At 52.8% G+C, this 22,310-nt stretch overlaps 3 protein-coding genes across 4 annotated transcripts; 2 read left to right on the top strand and 1 right to left on the bottom strand.

The window, feature by feature from the left end:
- Positions 1-2,645: 2,645 nt before the first annotated feature.
- SSR2 (signal sequence receptor subunit 2) lies at positions 2,646-7,061 on the bottom strand. The gene is made up of 6 exons (XM_059832345.1): positions 7,039-7,061; positions 5,270-5,424; positions 4,603-4,701; positions 4,061-4,169; positions 3,809-3,886; positions 2,646-3,475 (listed from the first exon to the last, which is right to left on the bottom strand). Exons 2-6 carry the CDS (start codon positions 5,422-5,424, stop codon positions 3,365-3,367), a joined length of 552 nt encoding a protein of 183 aa, XP_059688328.1. The 5' UTR covers positions 7,039-7,061; the 3' UTR covers positions 2,646-3,364.
- Positions 7,062-9,665: 2,604 nt separating this feature from the next.
- Positions 9,666-17,748, top strand: CCT3 (chaperonin containing TCP1 subunit 3). Of its 2 annotated transcripts, XM_059832201.1 has the most exons (14): positions 9,666-9,721; positions 11,044-11,105; positions 11,578-11,628; positions 11,725-11,787; positions 12,378-12,474; positions 12,860-12,977; positions 13,167-13,353; positions 13,840-13,989; positions 14,461-14,593; positions 15,053-15,134; positions 15,261-15,441; positions 15,735-15,980; positions 16,561-16,692; positions 17,405-17,748. In XM_059832201.1, exons 1-14 carry the CDS (start codon positions 9,691-9,693, stop codon positions 17,507-17,509), a joined length of 1,638 nt encoding a protein of 545 aa, XP_059688184.1. In that variant the 5' UTR covers positions 9,666-9,690; the 3' UTR covers positions 17,510-17,748. The 2 variants fall into 2 exon arrangements, with proteins under 2 accessions (XP_059688184.1, XP_059688185.1); XM_059832202.1 differs by lacking the exons at positions 11,578-11,628; positions 11,725-11,787.
- Positions 17,749-18,089: 341 nt separating this feature from the next.
- On the top strand, positions 18,090-21,812 carry GLMP (glycosylated lysosomal membrane protein). Its single transcript, XM_059832337.1, has 6 exons — positions 18,090-18,105; positions 18,845-19,102; positions 19,433-19,615; positions 19,776-19,994; positions 20,166-20,443; positions 20,771-21,812. The coding sequence occupies exons 2-6, from the start codon at positions 18,851-18,853 to the stop codon at positions 20,937-20,939; spliced, it is 1,101 nt and encodes a 366-aa protein (XP_059688320.1). The 5' UTR covers positions 18,090-18,105; positions 18,845-18,850; the 3' UTR covers positions 20,940-21,812.
- Positions 21,813-22,310: the final 498 nt, after the last annotated feature.

Here is a 22,310-nt window from a genome sequence, read left to right as displayed (position 1 = left end):
GCTATCTTCCCAGTCGATTGTAGTTAGTGTATGAAGTTAGAGCATCTCACACCCTTTCTGTCATTTCTTTCTCAAAATCTTCTTCGAAACATGCAAGCCTTTGCAGAAGATTTCGCATAAAACTTTTGACTCTGTAATTATACTGCTGTAGTTCTCTTTACCTACTATACGTATGGCCCAGACGGAGATGCCTGAGATTGTGTGCCGTTAGAAACTCCTGTATGCTGTATGGAAAGCAGCGAAGTCTGAACAGATGAAATCACACCTGTGCTAGAAGATCTCATCGTTCGGAACAGAATCCAAGAAAAAGGAGATTTTTCTGTTTCTACATGTGGCACTTTATCTTCTTACTAAAACTAGCCGCTTAATGCAAGGACTGGTTGACCTGTAGTGACAGCTGTGCTGTATTTCTAACAGCTTTCCATTCAGCTTCCATCAAAGAACAATGTCGCTACAGTCATGTATATGAAAGCAGCAGGTAGAATCAGTATTAAGGTAACGGTGCAGTGTCTGAACGCATCTGCTGGATGGTTTGAAGGAAACTGTACTGAACTATCAGATGAAGTGCAAATCCTGGTAAGTGCCAGATCGTGCTCGTTAGGGAGGTAGGTGTGTTTCGAGTGGAAGAAACTTGCAGGCAGTATGCATGGACAGATGCATCCAAAAAGCTTCCTTCCAGGCGTACATATTAGGCATACCAGACTGCTCCAGCGTGGGTCCCCCGCAGGGTCACAAGTCTGGCTAGAAAACCTGCTCCAGCGTGGGCTCCTCTCTCCATGGGGCCACAGGTCCTGCCAGGAGCCTGCTCCAGGGCGGGCTTCCCACGGGGTCACAGCCTCCTTTGAGCATCCACCTGCTCCAGCGTGGGATCCTCCACGGGCTGCAGGTGGATATCTGCTCCACCGTGGACCTCCATGGGGTGCAAAGGCACAGCCTGCCTCACCGTGGCCTTCACCAGGGGCTGCAGGGGAATCTCTGCTCCAGCGCCTGGAGCACCTCCTCCCTCTCCTTCTTCACTGACCTTGGTGTCTGCAGAGTTGTTCCTCTCACGTAGTCTCACTCCTCTCTCCAGCTGCCGTTGCGCAGTAACTTTTTCCCCTTCTTAACTATGTTATCCCAGAGGCGCTACCACCGTCGCTGATGGGCTCAGCCTTTGCCCGCAGCAGGTCCGTCTTGGAGCTGGCTGGCATGGGCTCTGTCAGTCATAGGGGAAGCTTCTAGCAGCTTCTCACAGAAGCCACCCCTGTAGCCCCCATTACCAAAACCTTGCCATGCAAACCCAATACAACTGGCTTCCACCAGTTTGCACAAACATTCCTCCCCTGGCTAGGAGTATCAGAATTACAAAGGGCTGTCATAAACATATCTATTGTAATGGAAGAGATGGGTAACGCTGTTTCAGCCTTACAGTTAGAGGTAAAAGCAGCATCTCGGGTAGCCCTGCGAAACAGAGTGCATTAAACTGCACTCAGCAAAGGTATATGTATATACCACGTGCTATTCAAATGCAGACCAAGGTCAAAGAATAGAAATGGACATATATAAAATTTGAGGTAAACTTCAAATACTCCAAAAAAAACCAAAAAAACTTTTTAACTGGTGTGGATGGCTTCCAGACATGAAAGAATGGTTAGGGAAAAACTGCTTAAGACAGCACTGAAGTATAATTTGTTAGGATTATTAAATTTGGTGCTTATGTATGCCATAGTTCAGCTGATCTTGTGTTGCAGGTAGGTGAAAAGGTAGAACACGGCCTAACACAAGCAGAGGCTAGTTAGGTGGTAGAGCAGGCGCAGAACCTCATCCTCGCCTACCCCCCTCATTCTTATCAGAGCCCAGCTCCAAAACAGACACCTGCTGAGACCAAAAGCTTTTGGTGGCCCTTGCCTTCCCTTGGCAGCCCCTCTGCCATCCCACAAACACTCGCTCTTGCTCTATCACCTCACCCTGACCCTCGCCCTTGCCAGAGCCCGGGTCCCACAAAACCCCCAGGGCACTCTGGACAGAAGCAGGCGTTGGAAAAGCCAAGCAAATGCCAAGGGGCTCTGCGAAACACAGCGGGGCCCCACACGGGTATCGGAAAAACCTGGCGAAGCCTCTGGGTACCATAGAAAATAGCAGGGCCCTGCCAGTGCACGGGCAAAGCCGCGGCCCTGCTTCCCGCTAACGTCACTGGGGCCTTCACCGGGGTTTTCCAGGGCCCAGCCGCCCTCCGGAATTTCCTTGGGCTTTCACTGAGCTTTGCCAACACCTGGGCGGTTCCCTGCTGCACTCTAGAGCACCCTGGGGCCTTCACCAGGTGAAACAGAGGGTGCAACCAGCAGCAGCAAAGGTTGGGGTAAGGAGGTGAGGAATTCCAGCTTGGAAACGTTGTTCTGGTAACAAAGGCACAGCGTTCACTCCAGCACGGCCAGGGATTTCTTGGCTGTCACCTCCATGCTGTTAAATGGGGACCAACAACTGGCCAGACCAGGTGACACAGTGCCACAGGAGCACGGCACAGCCATGAATGGCCTTCTTTCCCTCTTCCATTTATTTTACTGATAATGTAGTGATTTATTTTACTGACTGTACACCCATTAGCTGCTTCTGAAGGCAGCCAGGTGCCTCCAGGACTTCCTGGTCAATAAAAGGCAGACTTCTTTCATGGTGTTCATTTTATTACAAAATCCTCAGTACCTCAACACACCCCAACCCTTAACAGAGCAACCAGAAAGAACAGAAACACAGCGATTAAGTGCTCACCAAAATACAATGGGGCTTCTAGAGAATGAGCATCAACAGGGACCTCCTCTGCCCCACCTAGCAAAGCAGCAGCTCTAACACACCTCCATCAAAAGGAGTTGTTTTTGTCACTACATCAAGCTCCATCCCGCAGGTGTTTCAGCCAGGTGGGCAGCACCTGGAGGAGGGGGCCCTGAGATTTAACCCCCACGGGAAGACGGCAGCAGGCAAAAAGCTGTTTGGCTGAATGGAGCCTGAAAGGCAGCACAGATGCCAGAAACGCTGCGGAGCTGTACGCCCCCCCAGAGAAGCTCCTCTGGGTGCGAACGCATTCGTATCACAGACACACTGGCACTATGTCTACAACGGAGTGAGGGGTCTCTGCTCTGAATAGGCAGACAAGGGGGTTAAGATTTTCCTTAAAGGTTTTTTTTTTGTTCACTTGTTTCTTTCTTGAGATGTAGAAGAAAACACATCACTGCCATTGAAGCGACCGATTCTTGCCGACAGGGCTGATGCATAGCCCAGGCAGCGCTTTGCAGGGGTGACTGTTGCTGATCCCAACACACCTGCTGTTCCGGGTGGGTTAATGTCTGTTCTCTCCCAAGCTCTGGGGTGCTGGTGGCATTTGACTTTTTGCTCAGTTCTTTTTGGTCTTGGGGGTGTCATACTTCCTCTTGCTCGAGTACCACAGCAGCAGCGGGATCCCAATGGAGGGCAGGGTCATCACACCAAAAGCTGCCCAGTCCAGCTAGAAGGAGAAATTGTTAGAAGTCAAAACAATTCATGCACAGATGAGTCTTACAGCCATCAAATCTACTCTCAAAGCTTCTGTCTCAAACTCCACAGAGTTTCAAACTGTCTTCTGTCTCAAACTCCTTCACAGAGGTAGCTGGAATGAAAACTCCTTGCTTTTTCTGTGATACTCTTCTGGACAACTGACATGGATTAGTTGCAATCCATGCTGGAGTTTTCCAGGTGACTGTAGCACAGACCAAACACACCACAATCTGACAAAAAGCCAGCGTGCTGACTTGCACAGCTGCTGCAGTGCTATTTCGATCACCAATTGAACAGTACTTACAAAGTGAGGGGAGAACCTCCTGTCAAACTCACGCTGAGCCAAGATTCCTCCCTGCCCAGGAGCACTAGTGAAACCAACCTGCAAAAGTTAGGGGGAGAAAGATAGTATTTGCCGCCTTTCCTTCTAGCAACAGAGCCTGTGCAGTGTAAGACTGCAGGGACATGCATCACCCCTTAACAAGCAGCTCGAAGAGCACAGTCAGGTATATCTGCTGCCTGATTTGGGCAAGGATCCTATAAATAGTCAACTCACCACAACCTGTCCACCCTCCTGTGCCAGGTATGTGATGGTAGCAGAGGTGAAGTTGAAGTAACCAGCTTTGAGAGGCCGCAGAACCACAGTGTGGGACACATTACTCGCTCTGACAGACAGAAGTTAAGGAAAATAATAGTTGTGTTTCATCAAAGGAAGAAAAGTGAGGAAATAGGTAAAGAGCCTCAAACCAGGTGGAAAAGTCACTCCTGATGACAGATCCAAGTCCTCTGTGGTTACAGACATCCAGACCCACCCAAGACTGAACCAGCTGCTCCTCCTTTCCAGACAGATGAACTGCACAGGGACCTGGCCCTGTTTGCAAAGAACTTTTGTTTTTTCGGTTTTTGGGGTGGTTTTTTTGTTGTTGTTTTGTTTTTCCCCAGACAGCACCTTCAAGGAGAACAGAAGTTTGCATTCAATAACCTGCCCAGGGGCTGGCACTCTGGAATTTCAGTGACAACGAATGAAGACAGGAGAGCTACAGGAGGCTTAGGGGTAAGAAGGAGCGTTGGGAGAAATTTCAAAACATGAAAAGATACGGAGCGATCCTGTCCCACTTGACGTTGAGCATCCCAGAGACAATGCCAAAATCTTCTGGGGGGAAAGAATCATCCGACAGCTCCACATCTAAAGCAGCACTAAATGCAACAAAGAAAGTGATGAGAAGAGAACCTTAGGCTTGGCATTCTCCTCACCGGGGACTGCACCAAAGAGGGATGACAGTTCCACACTGACAATTCAGCAGCTGGAAGAACTGATTTTTGAAACATAAAAAGGCACCGATAGAACATGGGGAGGAGAGTCAAGGTGTATTACAGGGACACTGCAGAAAGAGGAAGGCAAAGCTGAGAGAAGCTGCAAAACAGACAGGAAACCAGATGTGAAAAAGAGCTCACAAAGCCAAGAAAGGGAGACTGCGTGCATGGGGAGCAGAGTGTCACAAGACACAAAAGTAACTACGCCATGCTGGACCAACAGCTAGAGCAGCCACAAGCTGAAAGCAGGAAACAGTGAAAGCAGGGACAACGGAACAGGAAAAAAAAGGCAAATTGCAGAGTCAAACCTTCAAGCACTGGTGGTAAGCTCAGCGTTAGGGGGAGCGAAGGTAACAGCACATCATGGAGTCTAGAAATAGCCTCACACCCTGCAGACACACACACGTCATGTTTGCTCCTGGTCAGTATTAGAAGCCTGGACAAGGCTTACCTGGAACCAACATTGTAGATGTTGTACTGCAAAGTCAAGTCCTTGCCCTCCACTGCATATCTGTTTAATAGAGATTTGGAGGCCAGGAGCCTGGCACCTTCCTCACAGTGGGCCACGTAAACCAGGGCAAACACAGCGAGAATCAGAAGCTTCATCTAGAAGCAAAAGAAAATGGAATGTCATTGATAATTGCAAAAAAACCACAAACAGGACAACTAAATAAGATGATTCAGGCATTCATGTGTAGTGAGACATGAACAGCTGTACACTTCACAGCAATACTGATAAAGGATTATCACAAGCTGGCAGAAAGTTACCCTGGCTCCACACAAGTCTGCAGCTGCCCTGAAATACCTTACATCCTTACAGGAAAGTGTACAGAAGTGGCACAGCAGTATCCCAGATCGGCAGGCGTGGAAGAAAAGATGACAGTTTTCTCTCTTTTCAAAGTCCCGGACAGTTTTCTCCCTTTTCAAAGCCCCGGCAAGTATCGCTCCCCTTTATCACATCTCAGTAATTAGCAAAGGTCTCAGATCACAAAGCCTCTTCTAGTAACTTTCAGACCAAAAGCTTTGGCAATTAACGGTTTCACCGGTTTTAGCAATTGACAGTTAATTGTCATCGTGAAGCATGGCAGCTTTCCAGCACTGTCTTACACAACAGAGTTAGTTCTTCTCCCCATCAAATTCTCTGTTCTTCTCAGAAAGTACTAGCTCCTCATTTCCAACATTTGTTATTCTTTCCTATTCCAGCCACTGAGGTACCACCAACTCCCTAACAGAGTTAGTTCTTCTCCCCATCAAATTCTCTGTTCTTCTCAGAAAGTACTAGCTCCTCATTTCCAACATTTGTTATTCTTTCCTATTCCAGCCACTGAGGTACCACCAACTCCCTAACAGAGTTAGTTCTCCCCATCAAATTCTCTGTTCTTCTCAGAAAGTACTAGCTCCTCATTTCCAACATTTGTTATTCTTTCCTATTCCAGCCACTGAGGTACCACCAACTCCCTAACAGAGTTAGTTCTTCTCCCCATCAAATTCTCTGTTCTTCTCGGAAAGCACTAGCTCCTCATTTCCAACATTCGTTATTCTTTCCTATTCCAGCCACTGAGGTACCACCAACTCCCTAACAGAGTTAGTTCTTCTCCCCATCAAATTCTCTGTTCTTCTCAGAAAGTACTAGCTCCTCATTTCCAACATTTGTTATTCTTTCCTATTCCAGCCACTGAGGTACCACCAACTCCCTCCAGTGGCCTTTTGCTCCCCAGAAGTCCCTGCTCCAGGCCACGTCTCCCAGTTTCCCCGAGCCCAGCATCCATGGAGCTGCTCTGCTGAGAGGACAAGGAGACCACAGGGTCATCACACACGGAACCCATCAGGAAACCCGTCAGCGCTTTTAAATGCCCAAACCGCTCACACGCCAGAGCCTCCGCTCTCTATGCCAGAGGACCCTTCCTTCCCCTCAGTGCTCCCCTGCTGCAGTCTTCACAGCAGCATTTCCACCCTAGGCTGCTCCTACGCAGCCCGCAGCGTGGAAAGCCCACGGAGAAGCGGAAAGTCCACGCAAAACAAAGGACCGCCCGGTTTCACCCACTGCTGCCTGCACCAGACCCAGGCACCAAGGCTCCAGCAGCTGGCTGGTCCCTCACACCCCCTCCAAACCCCCACAGACCCTTCCCAGGCTCCCCCCTCCAGAAACCCGGGGCCACCGAGCGCCTGCCTTCCCCGGTCCTCCCCGCGGAGCCCCGGGGCCCACGACCGGCCCCTCACCGTCTCTGCCCAGCGGAAGGCCGAGTCAGCGCACAGACAGCGGAAGCAGCGCGGACCGGAACATGGCGTCTCAGCGGCGGCCCGCGGCACGCTGGGAAATGTAGTCTTAGCCCGCCCACCAGCGGGGGACTCCGCGCCTGCGCAGAGCGCCTCTCCTGCCGCCGCCTGCTCGGGGGGAAGGAGGGCTGAACCACCTTCCTCCAAGCGTCTGCAAAACACCAATTTTACTCCAAAAATATTCCTTATAAACCCTCCGGGGGAGAACGCAGAGTGCTGTCCCCTGCACCCTGCCCTACCCCAGGCCCCGCAGCCCCAGGGCAGGTCCTGGAGCGGTTTTGATACACGGCTTGCACCTGGAAGGGGCGGCTGAAGGAACACACCCTGCCCGGACTCAGTTTCCCCTTAGGGAGAAGGGGACAAGCGGCCTGATCCTGTGATTTGGGTTTGCTGGAGGCCCGTTGCTGAAGTTAGTGCTTTGGGAGAGAAAACAAAGCTGCCAAGCAAGGATGTGACATGGGAAGCCAGAAGAAGGCCATACCTCCCCTCTTCCTTTGACCACTGCTCGTGTTTCTCTCTATCTGTTCTTGAGGTCGGCGTGATTCTCCTCTCATCTCCTTCTTGAAGACCTCTAGGAACAAGGGGGAAGAAGAGGCGCCCTCCCCGCTTTGCCTTCAGTTAGTGAGAAGCACATAGAGCAGGAGCCCGATGACCACCATGGCTCGGAAGAGCACTTCCATGAGGACCAGCAGCATGCCGAAGATGAAGACAACCAGCAGCTCTGCCCAGCTCACCAGTGCTGCCAGCTGCATAAAGGCTCTGTGAAGCGATGAGGGAGCAGGGAGGAGGATCTGGGTTAAATTCCTCAAACGTCAGGTGGGACACCTCTCCTAGTGCACAGACCCCAAAACTTCATGTATTAGGGACGCTCTGCTTAACTAACCCCACACCAGAGAGGCTCCACCCTTCTGTTTGTGACAGATTAGGAAATGTCCTGACCCCCTTGTTGCAAAACCAGTAACAAACCGGAAAGCCACTGGGCCCAGTTTTCAGCGGTGGAGGAAGCCTTGAGAGGTCACCTGTTCCCATGTTTCTCAGGCAGTTGCCAGCAGATCTCTGGTGGGAGAAGGGCCACAAATCCACACCTCTGTACACATCCTCCTCCTCACACACAGATAAACAGCCCGTGAATCCACCTCTCCAGGGCCCCAGTCACTGGCTCCAGGTACCACCTCATACTCTTATCAAAATTCCCCACTCCCAACCTTTGCCAACAGCTCTCCGTACGCCCACTTTCTTCTTTCCCTGCTGAACCTCGCAAAGCTTACTCAAGCTGCAGACTGCGGAAAGCATTGCGGAGCTTAAATCAAGGTTAGCCACCCGCCACTGAGGCAGCGTAACCATAGGCTGGGCTTCTCTCTCCCACCCCTCAGCAGGGTTTGCTGCGGTGCCAGGATAGACTAGGACCCTCTCACACGAACACTGAGAAAATACCTGCCCTTGGCCTAAGAAGCTTAGAGCTTTTTACAAAAAGGAGGCTTAAATTTCTCTGCGAATCACCCTACTCAAGCAGCAGTTGGCTATCAGAGGTTAACGCATCCAACCTACTTCTTCTACGTGTTTGTCTTCCTGGCTAACAGTTGGTGGGTCCATGTGGGCTGGAAGAGAGCGGGTAGCTGTGAGAGAGGAAGACAAAGCCTTGTTATTGAGCTGAACAACTTCAGGGGGAAAAAAAAACCAGATTAGCTGGAATGTTTTCTAGGCACACAGGCTGCGAAAGGGCAAACGGAACGGGGTTTGTGCCCTCTTTCCCTGTAATTAACACTGAACCGGACGGGCCTGACGAAGCGCACCGTGACAGAAATGGCTGCTGTGGGGATGCCTCCCAGCTGCAGGCCGAGGCGCTCTGCTCTGAGGGGACACCAGAGCCTCCGGGACACTGGCAGGGGCTCAGGTCCCACCAGGCGGCTCCGCTTCAGCCACCGAGACGGCGAAGGGGCCGAGGTGCGGCAGAGCCGCGGCCGGGGAAGGCGGCGAGGGACGGCCGCCGCCTCAGGAACTACCGCTCCCAGCATGCCTCGCGGCAGCCCGCCTCTCCCATGGTGCGCCGCGGCGCGGGATGGGCGAGACCACAGCGCTGACGGGAAGGGGGGTGGACGTTGACGACTTCCCTTCCACACACGATTCTCAGAGACGCCGATCCGCCTCCCAGCTCGCCTGTGGAGCCGCTGCATCCGCTTCGGTGACTCACAGATGCAACGGGGCGCGCGGCAGCAGAGTGTCCCCTATGCCACCGCCCAACTGTTGTTCCTGCGACCCCTTTGCGAATGTGCAGTGAGTCGCCCCCGCAGCGTCCATACGCTCGGCGCCGGCACCCCGCACATGCGCAGTACCACGCGGCCCCGCCCAACGCGCCGCGGCCCCATGCGCTGGGGCGTCGCTTCTCAACCGAACTTGCGGTCGGCTCCGGGGAGGAGGAGCACCGCCCCCTTATTGGACGCCGGACCCGCGGTGCGGTGCGGGATTGGTCGTCGCCGGCGGGAGGCGGGGTAGGGTGTCGCGGCACGGTGAAGCGGCACTTCTCGCAGCGGCCGCCCCGCGCTCGCTGTCTCCAGAAGGTTCCGCGCCGGGTGCCGCGCTCGAGCCGCCGCCGCGATGATGGGCCCGCGCCCTGTCCTCGTGCTCAGTGAGTGTCGCCGCCGGTCGGCCCGGCCTCCCGGGGGGGGCTCCCGGGGGTGGAGGCCGCGGGGAGGGGTCCCCCTTTCCTTCTCACCTTCCCCGCCGCCATGTTGGTTCTCCCTCGCGGGCGGGCGCTCCCTCACAGACCTCCAGCGGGGCCGGGGGCCCACTCTCCCCGGGGGGGTCCGCTGGGCCCCGGCGCCCGCCCGCGGCCCGCCCTGAGCTCGCCCCTCCCTGTCCCTTTTCAGTCCCTTTTCAGTCCCTTTTCAGTCCCTTCTCAGTCCCCGCGGGCTCCCCACAGCCACTGCCCAGCCCTGAGGGGCCGTGCCCCCCCCCCTCCGTGCTCCCTGCGCGGGAGGTCTCAGCCCATGGGAGCCCCCACTCCTCGTTAAGCCTTTCCCGGCAGATCTCGGCTTCTCTCAACTCTTTTCTCCTCGTGTGTTTCTCAACACGTTGCTTTGTGCTGGTGCGTTTGAACCCGTCGCATTTCGTGATTCTCTCACCGCTCTCCGGCACGAGACTTTCCTGGGGGTTTTCCTTCTGCTTGTGTTTTTCGTTCTCATCCGTCCCCCCTGTTCACCATTAACCCAAGGGGTCGGCTGTTGTCGCCCAGGGCCCCTGTGCTCTAGGCCTGCTTACCTTATTCTTGGTGCTGCTTTTACCGTTGCTTTCTTTTGTTCTGTCTCATAAATCTATATGCACAAACATCCACTCCCAAAGTAAATCAGTGCTCATCCAATCTAGGCTTCTGACAAAAGAAAAGCAGCACCAAGCCCAGAGATTCTTTAGGGCAGACCCTTTTGACGGCTAGTCCCCAAATATGGTTGTAAGCCTGTGGTACAGCTCACCCTGATGTGCCAAAGGCCAAGCAACACGGATGTATAAAACTTAATCTTAAACCAGCGTCCCGCTTACTGTGCGTGAGCATCTGTAGCTTTTTTTGACTGCAAACCGCTGTGCAGCAGTTCATAGGCTTTGTGGGATCTTGCAGATTCTAGCGAGTCGCCGCTGTTTGATTTTCTTGGGGGAACAGGTTAGATTTCAGGGTTGCAAAGTTTTGTCTCGGTTGAATTATGACGCTACTCAGGAATTCTGTTATAGTAAGGAATGTTGTTTTTCACTGACACTCTTCTATGAATATCCTTTCCTATAGCGGCTGTGGTATTCGTATTGTAAACTCCCAATTTAGAACTGGTCATGTATCAAGTGTGTGTGACTGAGAGGGTATCTATGCATTGTCAGTATCACTGTTTCAGTGTTGCACTTCTTAGTGAGATCAGATTAAAGTTAATTTGTACTTTAATATTTTTTTTTTTCTATGCACTTTAGGTCAGAATATGAAACGTGAGTCTGGAAGAAAAGTCCAGACTGGAAACATCACTGCTGCTAAGGTACCGTAGTCTCACGTCAGACTATTTTGATTCTTACTTTTTTTTAGTGTGTGTGTGTGTGCGCATATGTATATGTATTTATATATTTGAGATGGAAAACTAGATCTGAAGCATGTTTTCTTTAGTCTGTATGAATCCAGAGTAGAAGAAACATAGAAAATGAATTTTCAGTGTTAAAATAATAGGTGCAATGCAACTGAACATGGAGGGGTTAAACACACCAAATCCTCTTTCTCTGCAAAATCTGGAAGTGTACAAGTTTTGACATCGGATTTAGATAATAATTTAGTGTAGTGCCAGTGCTCTTATAATCCTCGTGTTCTCATTCCCACACAATTCTTAACTTCTGCTGCATCTAAGCAACCGCAGAGTCATTGGGTCACTTAAATTTTGCAGTGGCTGCTTGTTTCATATAGACTGTGGGTTTTTTAGATGCCTTCCTATATCGCCTCGTTTCTTTTGTTCCTCCTAGACTATTGCTGACATTATCCGAACGTGTTTGGGGCCAAGAGCTATGATGAAGGTAAGAACTTTTGCTGAAATACCCGTGCTGCATACTGCCTAGAAACGCTACACGTATTATAGGTCAGTGCAAATATTGCTTCTCTTTCGGTTGCAGATGCTTTTGGACCCCATGGGTGGGATTGTGATGACCAACGATGGCAATGCTATTCTTAGAGAAGTAAGTTTCTCCTAAAGGATTGTCTTGCTTAACACGTGAGTCGGAATCTTCCAGGATACAGTTACATAGCTGCCAATGTTATTTTGTCTTCTGTCTTGAGAGCCAACAAGTACTAAACAGCAGTATTGAAAAGGCTGCTTACTGGGGAGGAATTAATTATTTCCAGCAAATGCTCTTCCTCCTCAGAAAACTAGGTTTGATCCCAGGGTGGTAAGTTTTCATGGAGGTTTTACAGGACTGGTGTAAATTCTAAGGTAATCATAGCTATAATCGCCTGCATCAAAACCTTATGAGTAGATGCTTGCTTTTACAGTGCATATAATTAGACCAAGAAATCATTGTCGTCTTTCTGCTGCAAGTGCTTTTGAACTAACATCACAAAAATCGTAATGCCTGAAAAATTGTGGGAGACGCAATATTGTGAAATACAAGGGCTTATTTTTGGTCTCAAAAAGGAAGAAAAATCTTTGCTATAGCTGGAGAGAATGCCTTTGATTGTTTCAAAGGTGTGGTATTTCTTCCATTGAGCGATGCAAGAAGGTTCAGCTTTAGTGTTCTGGAACAAAAACGTACCCCTTGCTCCTGTACAGATTCAAGTCCAGCATCCAGCTGCAAAATCAATGATTGAGATCAGCCGTACTCAGGATGAAGAAGTTGGAGATGGGACCACATCTGTAATTATCCTTGGTAAGGAGAGTGAATAAGACATACTTTTTATACAGGGTTAAGGCTGAAGTTTGCTCTTTTTGCTCATCAGAGCCCAGTAAGTATGCCTTAATGAGGCAGATACTTGTTATTTACCAACCCTAAAATTGATCCTTTTTTGGTTTTTTACCGTGGAAGAGAACGCTAGGTTCATTAGACCCTTAGGTGATCAGCTCCATGCTTTGGAAAGTTGTGTTCCTTCCATGAGATAAGCACAGTTAAGTATAAAGAAAGGTATAGATGACGTTAGAGCTCTCTGCATGGATAGTAGATACTTTTTGTCCGGTATGCTGTTCTCCTGTCTTGATTTCTGATTGTTCTACTAACTTATCTGGGGAATTTTAACGTTTTGCTCTTTTTTTTTTAGCTGGAGAGATGCTCTCTGTTGCCGAACACTTCCTTGAACAGCAGATGCACCCAACTGTGATCATTGGGGCTTATCGTAAGGCTCTGGATGATATGATCAGTATTCTAAAGAAAATTGGGTAAGTGTGGGCTGGTGGGAGTTAGAGAGAAGGGGTGTGGGGTTTCTGTACTGCTTAAAGAGGATTCTTCAGGGAATTGTGTTAATAAAATACAATTTAATATAATTGGAGAGGGACTCAATGGGATTATGAATAGATTGTAGCTTGGAATAATACTCCATTTACGGTTCGGTTTTTCCTTTGTGTCAGCACTCCAGTGGACGTGAACAACAAAGAGATGATGCTTAAAATAATAAAGAGTGCTATAAATACCAAGGCAATAAACCGCTGGTCTGACTTGGCCTGTAGCATTGCTCTTGATGCTGTTAAGACTGTGGAGTTTGAAGAAAACGGCAGAAAGGAAATTGATATTAAAAAATACGCAAAAGTAGAAAAGGTGAGTATGTCCTGAATCATTTCTTATCTGTGTGTCCCTTCCTCATTCTGAACTAGTTGTTCCTCGGATGCAGCAGGAAGAATTTTGTGCTACTGATCTGCAGTCCACAAACATAACCCTTGAAGATATTTTAGTCAGTGCTGTCAGCCTTGCTGGTTTACAGTGAAAACAGGGGCAGTTATTTCAACTCTTTTTTAGAATATTTGTCAAAAAGATCATTCAAGTTGTTTCGGTTCCCATCTTCCGAACACGCATTGCCAGGCAGTAGGATGTGAGCAGTTTCTCAAGTTCTTCCGCGGCTTTTCACTTAATCTAAGTCAGCGTGCTCTTAAAATTAACTCAGATTGGGATCTGGATGCATCATGGTTACTTGGGAGAGTTTCCCTTTTTCAGTACACGGGATGGATAGTTTGCGGAGCACAGATACACCTTTTTTTGCAGAGTAGACTGACTTGCCTCATTTTCTCCCTTTCTTGTGTCTGTCAGATTCCAGGTGGTTTTAGTGAAGACTCGTGTGTTTTGCGTGGAATCATGGTGAATAAAGATGTAACTCATCCCAGAATGCGTCGCCTGATTAAGAACCCACGTATAGTCCTGCTGGATTGTTCACTAGAGTACAAGAAAGGAGAGAGCCAGGTAAAGCAAGTCCTGTTAGAGATGCTGCAGCTTTTGATTTAAGACTAGTAAAGTGAACAAATCCAGACAGCTGGTTAAAAGCAAAGGCAAAAGGCTCTCTTCGTGTTCTGCCTTTCCAAGACCTTTTGCATCTATAGGCTAATTCTGCTGGGGGGGTCAGTACCCTGCCGAAAAAGGTGGAAGAATATAACTGAGGCTACAGTGCTTTTACTCACTGAAGCGGCGCAGCGATTTGTGTATCTAAGTGATGGTCAAGAGTCAAAGAAGTATTTCTGTGCTTTGAGTAACACTGATGTTAAACTGACACGGTGCCACAGTTTATTTGACCGTGTTTTTCATTGTGGAGTTCTCGTTAACTCTTCCCCAGGCGATACTGGAGGCGTTAGGATCACTTAAGCCGGGGGATCTGTGTCTAACTCGGCGAAGGGTTGGGAGGAATACAGTAAGGTCTTTACGCCTCTTTCTGTGCAGACTGATATTGAAATAACGCGGGAGGAAGACTTTGCCCGCATCCTGCAGATGGAGGAAGAGTACATCCAGCAGATTTGCGAGGATCTGATGAGGGTCAAGCCAGATCTGGTCATCACGGAAAAAGGAATTTCTGGTAATAACACATGTCAATCTTCTTTGTGTTGAATTCATCTTAATGAGGTTCATGCTGTCTTAAAGCACCGTTCAGTAACTTAAAGACCAAACCAAAAAAACCCCAAAACAAACCACAAACCACCCCCCCGACCTGATTTTGAACATGACCCTGGTTTTGTTTTGTTTTTTAGCTGTCTAGCAAATAGTTCTACATTGCAGGCATTGAAGTTGGTTTTTGAGGTTGCCTTGTGAACGTGGACACGTAGAATAATATTTTGCTTTTCCGGCATTTGGAAACAATCTCAAAATAGAAGTGAGGATGAGTCTAGCAAACTGTAGGAAGCTGCACTGTAATTTTGCCTTGCAGCTTGGTTTAAGAAGCTACATTTAGGTTTTTCTTTCCCTAACCCTTTTTACTCTAAAAAGTTTGTCACGATACCACCGATTCATCAATAAAATTGCACAAACCTGATTTCAGACTTGGCCCAACACTACCTGATGAAAGCCAACATCACCGCGATCCGCAGGGTGAGAAAGACGGACAACAACAGGATCGCCAGGTAAGTGCCAGCTCTTTGCCGGAGCCCATTCTTGCTGTCTGCGGCATGGAGTTTTCGTTCTTACCTCGCCCTTTCGCCCCAGTTCTTGTTTGTGAGCATCTAACTTGACTGTTGTTTGTGTGCTAGGGCCTGCGGAGCTCGCATTGTGAGTCGCACAGATGAGCTGCGGGAGGAGGATGTGGGAACTGGAGCCAGGCTCTTTGAAGTTAAAAAAATAGGAGATGAGTATTTTGCCTTCATCACTGATTGCAAAGACCCTAAGGCTTGCACTATCGTTCTGCGTGGAGCCAGCAAGGAAATCCTAGCAGTGAGTTACTATGTGTTCTGCTTCCCCTCCTGGGTCCTGGCCACCTTCTCAGTGTCAATAAGTCATTGCTTCCTTTTGAGGAGCTCTTGTGTGCAAGTGAAGCAAGCACAAGTTTCCTCTGGGTTCTGGAGTGACAAAGAATTCCCGTCTTGCGGGCTGTACTGTACAGTGAAGGCAAAACTCGTGTGCTGCAGAGGAACCAGCCCGGCAGACTGCGGGCTGCGCTTTCAGCCGGTGGTGCGCTCCAGGTCCCTGCAACCAATAAATCTGTGCTGCTTTTATGCTTGTTGCAGGAGGTGGAGCGCAACCTTCAGGACGCCATGCAGGTGTGTCGCAATGTCCTCATCGACCCGCAGCTGGTGCCGGGAGGGGGAGCTACCGAAATGGCCGTTTCCCACGCGCTGACGGAGAAGTCTAAGGGCATGACGGGTGTGGAGCAGTGGCCCTACCGTGCGGTAGCCCAGGCTCTGGAAGTCATTCCCCGAACGCTGATCCAGAACTGTGGCGCTAGTACTATCCGTGTGCTGACCTCGCTCCGGGTAAGGCGCGCGGCGTGGGCTCATCCGAAGAGATTCGGCCCCTTCCTGCCCTGTCCTGCTCCTCGCATCAGTCATCCTTCCGTAGCAGTGCCCTGCGGGGGCGGCTTGTCAAGCCGTCGAGGGCGCAGCTTTTTAGTCGTTGCAGTAGGCTTTCGCATGAAAGGAAACCTGCGTTGAAGTAACCGATCCGTTGAAGGTGACTGTTGTTGGGTTTTTTGCATTAGCTGGGCTGCAGACATTTTTAGTGAAGTTTTCTGCCAAATTTAAAAGCGTGAAAATGGAATTAAATAGCTTCTTTGAGGTACCGGAGTTTAAAACCAAAACAACAAAACCCTGAGGGTGAAGGAAATCACAGTCTTCCTTTGGGATTAAATTGGATGGCACCAGAGAGAGAGTATCTCCAAGTCTGATTTCCGCTACAATTAAGTGGTGTTCAGTAACGCCCTCTTGGATAAACTCCAAAATTAAGAAAATTCTAATGACCTGTTAGTATTTTCCTGAGCCCGTGGTCAGTTTGAGTTTCCAGAAGGTGAATTTGCCGTCGTACTCCCTCGGCGGTGACCTGTCGTTCTGCTTACAGGCAAAACACACTCAGGAGGGCAGCCAGACGTGGGGCGTGAACGGCGAGACCGGCGCCTTGGTTGACATGAAGGACCTGGGGATCTGGGAGCCTTTGGCAGTCAAACTGCAGACCTACAAAACAGCGGTAGAGGTAAGGAGAGGGCGGGGGGAAACTTCAGAGCCCCTGTAGCGTATCTCCTGGGAGCAGGGAACGTTGCTGCCTGCGCTCTCGGATGCCAACGGAGCGGAGTGTGTGCCACTGTTGCAGCTCGCTAACGCAGGAGGTGTGACGATAAGGGACGCAGCGCCCGCGGGAGCCCCTGCTCGGGCTTTCAGAGGGGTTGATTTTTCATCCTGTGGCTAAAATTTGTCGTGTTCCATCCCACCTTTTTCTGCGAACGGTGCAGACTAGTTAGTCTCGTGAGGATGGGCTGCTCCGAGTGACGGCCAGAGCCGTGACTGAGAAATTTGGTGCCAGCGACGTGCTGGAATCCGGTTAGCGGCCCTGGGAGCTTCTGCCCTTTGGATCGTCTGAGCAGCCTTGCCTAAGCTGCCCTCCCCTTGCTAAAAGATCGCAGGCAGAGCGTTCTCTCGCCGGTGTTAGATCAAAGGCCGTCGTTTGAAGGGGTGCTGCGTCCCTTTTGTGTCAGTCAGCTGGAAATAATCGGTGTCCCCTTTTCCACGGGGTGTCCCTGCCAGGCTCCCACCCGCCTGTCACGGGCACCGCGTCCTTCCCCTTGTGCCGTGCCGAGACGATCGTTTAATCGAAGGCAGACGGTTCTTTGGTGCGAAAGCCGGGTAGATTGGATTTTATTCTTTGGGATGAGCTCCTGACGAGACCTGGGTACGGGCTTTCTCCCCAGACTGCGGTTCTCCTCCTCCGCATCGATGACATTGTTTCGGGGCACAAAAAGAAGGGCGATGATCAGAGCAAGCAGCCCGCTGCGCCAGAGGCAGCCCAGGAGTAAGAGAGGTCGAGTCAGCGCTGGGAAGAACCAGGCACCTCGGAGTCGGCTGTGGGAAGAGCTCGGTGAAGCCGCCCTGTCCTGGGGCTGAGCTGGGACAAAGTTTGGGGGAGGGATGGGGGGAAAAAAAACCCACCCCACGACAGTGGGGAAAGGGCTGATGTGGCCTGTAAGTGCCCCTGCTCCGCGTGGAGATGCTGATGCTTAAATTAAGTCTCTGGACTGTAACTTCTGGTGATTGTTCGCCTCAAAAATAAACGGCATCATTTCAGTCTGTTCCTGCGTTTAACGGAGGTGGGGAGGGAGCGCCATGGCAAAGCCTCCCTGGGGGGCCGGGGTCTGCCCGCGGAGGGGACGGGGCGGCACACACACCCCCCCCCACACACACCCGCGGCTCTGACACGATCGTCTCACCACCCCCAAAATCTTTTTGAAGGGCGGCGGCGCCTTTAAGAGTCTCCCGCGCGGCGCCTTTAAGGGGGCGGGCTCTGAGCGGTCACGTGAGCGGATGGGAGCGCAACATGGCCGCGAGTCTGCTGCTGCTGCTGCTGCTGGCGGCGGGCGGCGCGGGGCGGAGCGGCGCTGGGGGCGGCCGGCGGGTGAGCGGGGGCACCGGGAGCGGAGGGGGGGGGGGGCACCGGGCTTCGGAGCGTCCGCCACGGTCTCCAGCCTCTGGTCTGGGGCTCGTCCCGCTCCCTCCGCCTTACCCGGGGGTGGGACCGGGCCAGGCCCCCGCGTAACCCCCCCCGTTCCCCCGCAGAGCGCCCGGGGGAAGCCTCGGAGGCCTGATCCTGCTCGGAGCGGGGGGCTGGAGCCCTCCCGAGATTCCGCCCGCCCCCGCTCATGCCGATAGCGTGGTCCAAACGTGCGGGGTTTGGGGAGGAGAGGGGCTTCCTCGGGTCTCCCTGCCCCACGCCACGCGAATCCCACCCCCGGGCTCAGGCTGGAGCTGGAGGGAACCTGCCCCGCGCTCCGTCCTGCCCCCCCGGGCACCGTGGGTCCCTGCCCTGCCCACCCCTGCCCTGCTGCCACACGTCCCGGTGCCACCCGCCTCCGTCCCTCGTCTCCCCACCGTGTCCTGACCCGCTGGGAGCACCGTGGCTGCGGGCAGGGAAGTGGCTCACTGCCGGAAAGCTGTTCCGAAACAGCCGGATGTGAAATGCTGAGCCAGCTTGTTTAGCAACACTTGGGCCCACAAAGCTCACGGGGAAACCGAGGCAGCTCACGTGCCCTTGTCTAACGGGGCCGGGGCTGCCTGCCCCCAGGAATCCGTGCCTTTGGAATTGTCCCACGCTGGGTAGGACCAACTCCCCCCTGAGACCTCTCCTTCCTCTGCAGGTGTCGATGCAGTACAACCCTGGCTGGAACAACTCCTCTGTCAACCTGCTTCATGTGCGGGCGGTGGGGCCCAGTGACACCCTGCACTACGTCTGGAGCAGCATTGGGGCCCCCGCGGTGCTGCTGGTGGCTACGGAGAGCAGGAGCAGCGCCCTGTGCGTCAACTGGACCCAGCTGCTCTCGCCCGCTCCTGCGGGCGCCATCTGGATCGACCCTCCCAGCAGCGTTGTCTACTCCGCTGCCGTTGTCTTCACCAAGGTACCACTGAGGGAGGTGGCCCTGCTCCGGGAGGAGAGCTGCCCCACGGCGGAGGGGGCGCGGAGGGTTGCTTGGGGCAGAGCAGGTCGGTCGGCAGCTTTCCCAGCTGCAGCGAAATGGCCCCTTGTGTGTCCTACCCTGGTTATCCCTGGCTTGAGCTGCGATGGTGCCTTGAGATGTTTGGCAAAGGCGGCTCGTTTTTGGTCTCCTTCCTCTCCCTGGTGGCAGTGGCAGCCGGGTGCACGGCAGCCCGTGGACCACAGCACAAAGCGGTGGTGTCCGCAGCACCTGCTAGTGGCTCCCGGCCCCTCTCCCCTCTCTTCACCCTAGGTGTTTGAGTACAGCGAGGCCAAACCGCTGGAAGAGCTCTTCTACCCCACATACGACCTGTCTGACTTTTCCTGGGACAGCATCAATCACACCCTGAACCACACGGCCCTGACGGCCGAGTTCACGGGCATCCCGGCCGCTGACCCCAGTGGCAGCTTCTCCAACGGCAGCCTGGCGTTTCGGGTAGGTCCTCGGGGGCAGAGAGGGGGTATATACTGCGCTGGGATGCTATAGGGAGAACACAGTGAATGTTGTGTCCAAAGCACCTTCTGGAGAGGGTAGCGTTGCTCCTTGGTGTCCCAGTTGGTGATCACGCTGTCCCTCTGACCTGTGTCCCCTGCAGGTGACAGCTTACGAGACCAGTGGCCGTGACGGGCCCCTGCCCAGCCTCCTGCACACGGCAAACAGCTCTAAAGTGGAGTTTGTCCTGGCTGGGGTGGCTCCGCGGGGCAACAGCTCCCGATTTGCGCTGGAGGTGGCCACGGTGGAAGAGAGAGGGGTGGTGCAGAAGCTGCGCTCGGCACGCTCCATCGACGACGAGTACACTCCCACCATCTTCGAGGTGAGCGTGGGGTGAGCGCTGGGCTTGGGGACATCCCCTGCTGCGGTAACGAGGGTGAGGGGGATCTGGGGCAAGCAGCCTGGGCAACCAGTGGCTCCCCACGAGGCTTTTCCCTGGCGTAAAGACCCTCTCCGGTCCTCACTTCACCACCCGTTGCTCTCCCTCCACCAGATGCTCTCCCTGGTAGCCGAGTCCCAAAATGACAGCTCCACACTCAGCTTCCTGCAGTGGAAGGCAACAGCCTACGGCTCCCAGACCCCCAGGCGGGAGGACAGCATCCAGTGCCGGTCTCGCGGCCTGCAAGCAGCCAACTGGACCCTGCCGGTGTCCAGCATTGTCCACGCCTACTTTGGGGAGGGTGTAGGCAGCACCTACACCATCAGCGCCATCAATATCTCTTTTGGGGGAGAGGACGGAAAGGTTTACCAGGAGAAGCGCTACCTTAGCTGGTGAGTGGGGTCCATTGTGCGTGAAATAACGCTCTCCCAGCCCCTCATAACTTGCAGTTTGGGTAACTGCTTGGTCAGAGGGTTTCTCTGTTTAATAACTCTCTCCTTTCAAAAGTCTGTGTTTTCCTGTGATCCTGTAGCAAGGAGTTTTGCAGTTTATTGACGCATTCCCTCACCCAGTCTGGGAGACCCTCTCCTGTCCCACGTGGGATCCTGCCAAGAAATCTTGATCTGACCCCATCAGGATAGAAAGCCCCAGATAACTCCACCCGTGGGACACAGCTGATCCCCATCTCCGTGGCTCATTTGTCTCATCCCCTCCTGCAGGTCGGCGCTGCTGGGCTTCGGGCAGCCCCCCAAGGACACTTTCTCCCCCCTCGTCATCTCCATCATGGCTGTGGCGCTGGGCACCCCCATGGTGATGCTCCTGGTGGGCAGCTGCGTGGTCCTCTTTGCCCAGAGGAAAGGCTACTCTGAGTACGAGCCCATCAACTGAGTGGGACAGTCCCTGGAGAGACCCCCGGGATCCTTCCTGTCGCCAGGAAACAACCACGGCTGCTGCAGGGGCTCCGGTGCCTGCAGCCTCCTCTCTGTCCTCCCCTGCGTCCCTGCAATCCAGGCTCAGAGGGCACCAGGGCAACATTTGCAGCAGTTGCCCACGTCACGTATCCCTCTCTCCTGCTCTCTCCTACTGCCCAGATCCTGCATCCGATTACACTTCTTCCTCTGTTTTTTCCTGATCCGTCCAGCCAAGGGAAGCGACTGGGGGGAGGTGGTCAGCGTTGCCTTGAGCTGTGGAAAGATCCTCCTTCTCCCAAGGGATAAAACCACTGTTGTCCTGTCTGCAGCCAAGCAACAGCCGGGACTGGCTGTGCCCTGTCCTGTGCCACTTCCAGAGCACTCCGGGGTTGCTTGGGTGGCCCCGACCCAGGAGCAGGGCTAGAGGACGGGGCTGGGGACCGGTACTGCTCCTGCCAGTGCCTTGCTGCTTCTTGCTGTGCTGGGGGCATCCCAGAACAGCCCCCCTCAGCCCCGCTGGGGCTCACGGACTCCTCAATCCCCAACAGGCACTTTCTGCTGTGCTGGCCTGGCTGAGGGCTGCTGGTACAAAAGGGAAACCCAGTGCCGCTTTGCAGCAGCTGCTTGAGCTCAGGTCCGTCCCGTCAGCCCATAAAGGGCTGATCTGGCCTTGCTCGCAGTTGACTGCAGCCGTCGGCTCTGCAGGGCTGGCTCGGAGGTGCTATCCAGGTGCTTGAAGCCATGGGGCAAGCGTGATCTGTGGCTACTCGGTGTTTGCAGAGGTACCGCATCACTTGGGGGTGCGCTGGGTTTTCACGTTCTCCATCACTGACTTGTTTTTGACCAAATAAAGTGGATTTCTAAGAGCAGTTTCCTGTAGAAACACTGCACTACGGGTGAGCCTGAGGAGAGCAGCTCTCGGGCCTCGTAGGAATTAAAGGGTGCTGGAGCTCAGCAGGAGCCAAGGTACAAAAACACGGCCTCTGAGAGAAGGGAGGCTCCCCGCCCCTGGATTGACTCCTGCCCGGCAGCAGCGTGTGGTGCTCTGGGGTGGGTTTGCCTATGAGCCGTGGAGTCAGCGTGAGCCCAGGCCCTGGGCCGTATCCCTGCTGAGAAACGCGTTTGAAAGAGTCCGACTGTTCCCACTCTCTGACTCAGCTGGGCTGCAGTCGGTGAACTGCTCCCGTGATAGAGCATTTGGGGATGGGAGGTGGGAATAGCCAAACACTTGGCAGATCTAGGGATGGAGGGGCTTTGCCTTTATTTGATGGATTTTTTTAACTGTTTTGGGTTATGCCTGAGAGTCAGAGAACTGAGAGTATCAGACTTGCATGGGGCTGGACTCCAA

This window comes from Gavia stellata, chromosome 33, assembly GCF_030936135.1.
Source record: "Gavia stellata isolate bGavSte3 chromosome 33, bGavSte3.hap2, whole genome shotgun sequence".
NCBI classification, from domain to species: domain Eukaryota; kingdom Metazoa; phylum Chordata; class Aves; order Gaviiformes; family Gaviidae; genus Gavia; species Gavia stellata.
This window is presented reverse-complemented; position numbering and strand designations above follow the sequence as displayed.